This window comes from Fragaria vesca, linkage group LG4, assembly GCF_000184155.1.
Source record: "Fragaria vesca subsp. vesca linkage group LG4, FraVesHawaii_1.0, whole genome shotgun sequence".
NCBI lineage: Eukaryota > Viridiplantae > Streptophyta > Magnoliopsida > Rosales > Rosaceae > Fragaria > Fragaria vesca.
The window spans coordinates 9,500,125-9,507,123 of NC_020494.1; the positions used below are offsets into that span (position 1 = coordinate 9,500,125).

Genomic DNA, 6,999 nt, shown 5'->3' on the forward strand with positions numbered 1-6,999 from the left:
GGGCTTTGAGAACTAAGGCAAGGTGCGCTTAAAACTTAGGGTTTCGAGGATGCTCGAAGATTTGTTTGTAAGTTTTGTATGATTTGATTGTGTCTTGAATAATCCTCGAGCTCCTTTATATAGCATCCCGCGGCTAGCTGATAGAGATAAACCACAAACCCATTCGGACTCAACAATTAGAATTCCATAAGGACACGGCTCGCCCGCGAACCGCTCTATCCACGTGACACGTGTCATAACAGACTCCGCTTAGGCTTCTACTATTGCCCCGCCTCGCCAAATATTGTAGACTCCTACGTGAACTGAAACGAGGATCTCGTGAGGTAACGGACCTGGCGAGGTATCGAAGTCCTTGTCAAATCCTACCTCGCGCGCCTCCGAAGATCATCACCCTACATGGGCTTCATATTTAAAAAGGGTCACAGGTACTGGCCCAAATGTTATCCAAGACTTATCTCGAATCTCGGACCAAAATATCCACTGGGCTCAAACAACATCAAATTGAATACTTTTCATACCTGTGGCCAAAGCCAATTCGACCGGAAAGAGGCCGAAAACGTCACCGGAAAAGAAACGAGGAGCACTTTGAACTCAAAAGCTCCACGATGTTGGTGGAATCGGTCGGAGCTTCACCGCTGGCGGCAGCAGTAACTTGCGGGCTTTGTTGCGCCGTGCACAGTGCTCCATAGGGTGTGAGGCTATTATGGATAGAAAGAGGGGAGTGAGAGCTTTCCAATGATACCAAGCACACCCAAATCCGTCGCCGGATGGCCGAGTTATGGCCGGAAGAAGTTTGAGGTGAAAATGGAGACAGGAGAGAGAGAGAGAAACTGAAACGGGGCTACTGCAAATTTAGGGTTTCTAAAAATAACCCACACACATTTTTCTACTTATACACTTTCCAAAACCGGAAATTAACTTCCTCTGACCGTAACTTTCTCATATGACATCTGTTTCACACGTGCCGCATGTCTACGAACTCGTATCGACAAACTCTACAACTTTCAAGAAGGAAGTTTTCGAGAACAACTTACGGATAAAAATTCAACTCTTGACTCTTCAAAATAAAGCATTTTCAACAAAGAAATCTCTCGAACACCTCGGCTCTTGTTTCGAACCTCAAAACACATTAACTTCTAACTTGAAAATTCCCAAATAATATTAGAAACTAATATCAAAATTTCGGGGTATTACATCTGAAATTCTGGAAGTTACTTGAACACCATGCTTTCCAGGGAGTTTAATCCTCGTCGAGGATCTAGTGATGGGGGTGAACAACAAGGCATGGAAGGCTTGATTTAGAGATAAGAAAAGGCTCGCCACTCCCATCAAAAGACTCGTTGAAAAGGAGCGTGGCTTGATTATGAACACCCAATCGATCATCAAATTAGATGAAACTTTACATAAGTGATCTATGCATTAGGTTCTACAAACTGAACAGTGAAGATGTGAAAATATGACGAAAAAATGAGTCAAATAAGGAACTTCACACTTTAATTTCATAGCGAAACTTCGCTCTGGATAGTGACTAGTATTTCATATATATATATATATATAATATTCATAATCGTAAAGAAAGAACTCAAGAAAGAGATCGAGGAGACCATAAGATGTGGTTTGAGAAGAATGGAGGTATGCGTCAATTATATTGATGAAATATTTGTATATATTTTATCATTTTTGTAATTATAAGTTAAAAGAAAGAAAATAAAAACTTGATTTTTATAAAGTTTTAATGGCAGAATTGAAATTTTAAAGGTAAAAAATTAAACATAGGGTGAACTGAGCATTTAGTGGGATAGAAATAGCCGCACTCTTCAAAAACCCGTTGGTGCAATTACTATTGAGAAGGGCATTTCAGTCAATTACCATACTGGTACTCTTCTATCACAATCACTGACGCCATCCTTGGAAGACCGTTGGGGATTCGAATTTTAAAAACCCAATCCTTCCCCTTCTCCCTAGAAATGACCATATCAAGCAACATACAGTCCATTTCTCGTAAACCTCAAACAACCCAATTCCCCAGCCATGAAGAAAACCCTTGTTGTACCTTCCACCACGGCGTCATCTTCTTCGGTGTCTACATCATCCTCAGTGAAGTCAAGCACCACCGGTACTCCGGTGGAAGAAGACCGAACCGAAAGCTGCTACTACCCAGGTTGCAGAAAAGACGCCAATTGCAACTGTGATATATGCTTGGACAGCATCAATGCCACTCTTGATTTGATGCCCTTCAGCGTCCAGAAGAGCTCGCTGACCGAGTTCTCGTCTTCCAGGCCCGATCGGCCCAAAACTAGTGTTGAACACACGCCCATTTCTTTCGACGCTTCGGTTTTGTCCACCCCCATATCCACCTCTGCTCGGTTTCAAGCTTTTCCGGATCTCAAGCCTGATGCGAGATTGGATTTTGGGGATAGTGTGGTGGAGAAAGATGAGGGGAGGAAATGGGGTTTTGGGTCGTGGGATTGTTGGAAACTGATTGTGGGTTTGAGTTTGGTTTATGTGGTGGTTTATTGGGTTTATTCTAATTTGGGTTCTGGGGTTTTGAAACCTGTGTTGTCAGCTGAGATTGTGAGAAGTGTTAGTGAGAAATCTTGGGTTGTGCCAGATTTGAATGGGAGGCTGAGGTTCTTGCAGAAAGAGGTGCAGGGTCTTGCTCCTGGAAAGGTTTCTAATTGCAGCTATCCTAATTCGCTTTGGGAAATTACTCAGGTTCTTGTTCAGTTAAAGATTTTGAATTTTTCTTTCGTTAATTTTTGCCGAAACCCATTTTGGTTATAGTCTAAACTTGTGTGATCTGATATCAATTAGGATGGTTTGCTTCTGAGTTCACATTGTAAAATGTTCAAATCTGCAATTGAGGAGGTGAGCATATGGGGATGGCCTTTGCAGACTGCAGGGTTGCTCACAACTGGGTTTTCGTCTCGGTCTTTCACAATCTTATCAGGCAGAGTCACAGAGGTAAAGCTCAAAACTTTCACTGTATGATCACTTTTATATTGAAAGTGTGTCAACGTAATCTTAACATAAGCATAAACCTATTCCACTTTTCTTTAACCCCTTTTTCTACTTTGGTTGAATAGTGGTCGGATGGAAAGGTTGGATACGTGATTCGAAAGGAAAATTCGTCCTGGGTGCAAAGAAATTGGGGTGCCTCGGCAGTGCAGTTAGATCCCAATACATGGATTCTTGAGTATCGCCGGTGCTCAATATCTGACAACCAAAGATTGGTTTCAGCAGTACTTTCTTTCTTGAAGTATAAACTTTCAAGAGCATTTGGAAAGATTAAGCAGAAGTTTTGGCTCCCCTCTGCTTTTGGAAACAACCAGTACTATGACGTTACTGCTGAATACAACATTAAAATCCCAACCTGATAAGTCAGTGGATTATTTCAGAGGCTCCATGTCTTCTCCCAGCTGATATCATGATCTCATATCTTGTGAGAAGCCTTAAAATGTGATTCCAATGTTTCGTTTGGTATGTGGAACCTGTTGAGCTTAATCATTAACTCGTTTTTCTTATGGATAGTGATCAAAATGTATATTTTGCCTAGCTGATGCAAGAGACCAATTTCTACACAGGCTCATGAATCCAGATAGATATAGTTTAATATTTTGGTCATTCATATAGATCTGCTGTGGTGCCGTGGTCCTGTTTCTCAAATTATTGGCCTTAATTCAATCAAATCTGTAGTCACATGTGAAATTCATTGACATGATCCTACGAAGAATACAATTTACCAGTAGTCTTTACAAGAACAGTAACCATGTTTGTAATGGTGAAACCTAGTCCTATCTCTGATAATAATCTCTCTATCATACACCTTTGAAGCCAACTTCATGAAATTATGGCAATCTTCACAAATCCTGAGATTCTTAACCATGCGAATGCAAGAACCTTTTTTGGCACTAAGCAAACCAAAAGAAACAGCCAACTTCTCACTGTGCCAGAGAATTGCTTCCTTCTTTTCCTCTTCTTCTATATCAACCAAAACGTTACATGTATTGGGAGTATAGCCAACTCGCTTCACCTCACTAACTACCTCATTCAACTTCTCATAGATCTGATCTGCTTGTTTATGACTTCTATCTGCCATTAAAAACTCATGTACCTCATTCTGTAGTTCTATCCTGCTGCATCCCCTCCGCTTTGAGATGCCTCTATTTTTCATTATTTTTCTCACCATAACAACATCCTCCCATCTTCTTTCTTTTGCATAAATGTTGGATAAGAATACAAGGGCTCCATCATGGTCTGGTTCCAGCTCAAGAACCTGTTTTGCAGCAAATTCTCCTAATTCAATCTCACCATGAATCTGACAGGCTGCCATTAAAGATCCCCAAATGACAACATTTGGTGCCAGGGGCATTGTCTCAATAACCTCAAGAGCTTCTCTTAAGAGATTTGCACGGCCATAGAGGTCAACCATGCAACCATAGTGCTTGAGTTTAGGAGTGATATTGTACTCATTCACCATTGATGCAAAAATCTGTCGACCCTCCTCAACGAACCCCGCATGACTACAAGCATAAAGCACTCCCACAAATGTAACAGCGTTGGGCTCTACATTGGCAAGTTTCATTTGACTGAAGAAACTGAGTGCGTTACTGGCATCCCCATGCATGGCAAAGGCACTAATCATAGTGGTCCAAGATATCACATTTCTTCTTGGCATTTTCTCAAATACTTGTCTTGCTCTTTCCAAGCTTCCACATTTCGCATACATATCAATGAGGGCATTGTTGATAGACAAAGCTCCACTGAATCCATTCGTATCAACATATGAATGAACCCATTTAGCTTGATCCAGTGCACCAAGATGAGAACAGGCTGAAATGACACTCAACATGGTGACTGGGTCAGGTCTTAATCCCGAAACTTCCATTTCAGAAAACAATCTAAGTGCCTCTCGAGGTTGATCACTTTCAGCATAACCAGATATCATAGCACTCCAACAGACCAAGTCCTTCTGAACAATTTGGTCAAAAATCTTGCGTGCATCTTCAACCCGTCCCACTTTTGAATACCCAGAGACCATGGCAGTTGCCACTACGAAATTTCTCACTGACGTCTTGTCAAACAATTTCTGAGCCAAATCCATAGAACCACTACCGGCATACACGGCGATAAGAGCACTCAGTATATGAGAGTCAACCACAATATTATTATCCTCAATGAAGTCATGGATTGCCTTCCCATAACTCAACTTCCCAGCACGTCCGCAGGCAGAAAGCATTGCCGAAAGAATCATCTGATCAGGCTTCACATCCGTATTCTTCATCTCCTCAAAGAGGTGGAATGCAATATCATAATGCCCACTCTGACAGTATCTGTTTGTACATTTCACAACTCAAATACATTTCAAGCTTCACAAACATAATAACAACAATTTCCATTTCCAATCTTATAAAAAAATATAAAAAAAAAAATTTCCATTTCCAAGTACAATACATCAAAATTTGAGAATTTCGAACCATACCCATCAATCATAATACTCCAGGCAACAACATCCCGGCTAGGCATTTTATCAAACACTTGGCGTGCATCCATAACCCTCCCACAAGCAGCATACATTCTGACCAAAACCGTCTGCACAAACGGGTCGGAATCATAGCCCAACTTGCAAGCAAGCCCATGAATCTCCAAACCCTCAGCCAGAACCACAGCTCTCGACACGGCCTTCAACAATGGCGGGAAGCTGAACCGGTCGAGAGCGACACCCTCCCTCCGCATGGTCTCATAGACCAAGAGGGCCTTTTCGGGCTCGCGGCAGCGCGAAAGCTCACGGAGAAGCTTGTTGCAGAGGTGGGTTTGGGGTTTGGGGATTTGGTGGAAGAGGGAGAGGGGGTAGTGGAGAGAAGGGGAGAGAGGGAAGGAGGAGAGGAGGAGTTTGGAGAGGAGAAAGTGGGAGCGGTCGGGGTTGGTTTTGAGGATTTGGGCGTGGAGTTGTTTGAGGTGGGTGAGGTTGGTGGAGGAGGAGAGGGATTTGAAGAGGGTTGTGGGTGTGGTGTTTAGGTTTGTTGGGGTTCGGGGTGTGTTTGGGTTTGGGTTTGGGGGGTGAGGGAGGGATAGAGTGGTGCAGGGTAGCGTTGACATTGTGTGTCCGAAGTGAGGAAGCAAGCAAAGTGATTGTCACGAGTGGGTTTCTCAGGGCCGTTGCGCCGGCGGCATTTGTTCGGAAATCAAAAGTTTTGAATTTGCAGTGTGTTATAAATGGAGGGAAGCATGATGGGTGTTATATAAAGTTTTATGAACCTTATCCGCGAAGGAGAAATCTACAATACATGTACCACGATTTTTTTTTTTATTACCAGGAAACGCCGTGTAGCCGCCGTCAAGTTGAATTCATGAAGCTGACTTGGCCCTGCTGTGGTGGATCATCGACTGCTTGCCTCTAATAGTACATTCCTGTGTATCGTGTTTTAAAAAGCGGGACGCTAACCGGCAACAAAACGCCTCGCCTTTCCCCAATGCCTTTGTATTAGGCGATGGACAATTAGGCGGCCAACCAGGGTGCCGCCCAGCCCGCCTAGGAGGATAGGCACTCTCGCCTTGTTTGTCATTCAATCTAGTTTGCATGCCAGCTCCAATTGAACATAGATTTTGACTCAACTGGAACGCATGAATCTGTACAGTTACATATGCATGCAGCATGCTGATAAGCATTTGTGCTTGTATTAAAAGTCTAGTAGAGAATATTGTGTAATTACTGTAGATATCCTTCTGTATCATTAGATATTGCTCATGTATCTTTACAAGATATTCCTTGTCTTTCTTGGCTCCCTACTTTATTGGGGATTACTTGTTCACTACTAGGAAAAAAGGCTTAAGAGACGAAATTTTTCAAATTCGTCGCTTAAGTAACAACTTAAGAGACGAAATTATTTTTCGTCTCTTAAGTGAGCACTTATGAGACGAAACTGGTTTCCTCTCTTAAGTGAAAACTTATGCGACGAAATTGAAAAATTCGTCGCATAAGTGAGAACTAATGCTACG

General features: G+C 42.4%; 2 protein-coding genes across 2 annotated transcripts; one reads left to right on the forward strand and one right to left on the reverse strand.

The window, feature by feature from the left end:
• Window positions 1–2,031: 2,031 nt before the first annotated feature.
• On the forward strand, window positions 2,032–3,377 carry LOC101295127. The gene is made up of 3 exons (XM_004298017.1): window positions 2,032–2,715; window positions 2,815–2,964; window positions 3,087–3,377. The coding sequence occupies exons 1-3, from the start codon at window positions 2,032–2,034 to the stop codon at window positions 3,375–3,377; spliced, it is 1,125 nt and encodes a 374-aa protein (XP_004298065.1).
• Window positions 3,378–3,739: 362 nt separating this feature from the next.
• LOC101295414 (pentatricopeptide repeat-containing protein At4g14820-like) lies at window positions 3,740–6,099 on the reverse strand. Its single transcript, XM_004298018.1, has 2 exons — window positions 5,483–6,099; window positions 3,740–5,333 (listed from the first exon to the last, which is right to left on the reverse strand). Exons 1-2 carry the CDS (start codon window positions 6,097–6,099, stop codon window positions 3,740–3,742), a joined length of 2,211 nt encoding a protein of 736 aa, XP_004298066.1.
• Between the last annotated feature and the right edge of the window lie 900 nt (window positions 6,100–6,999).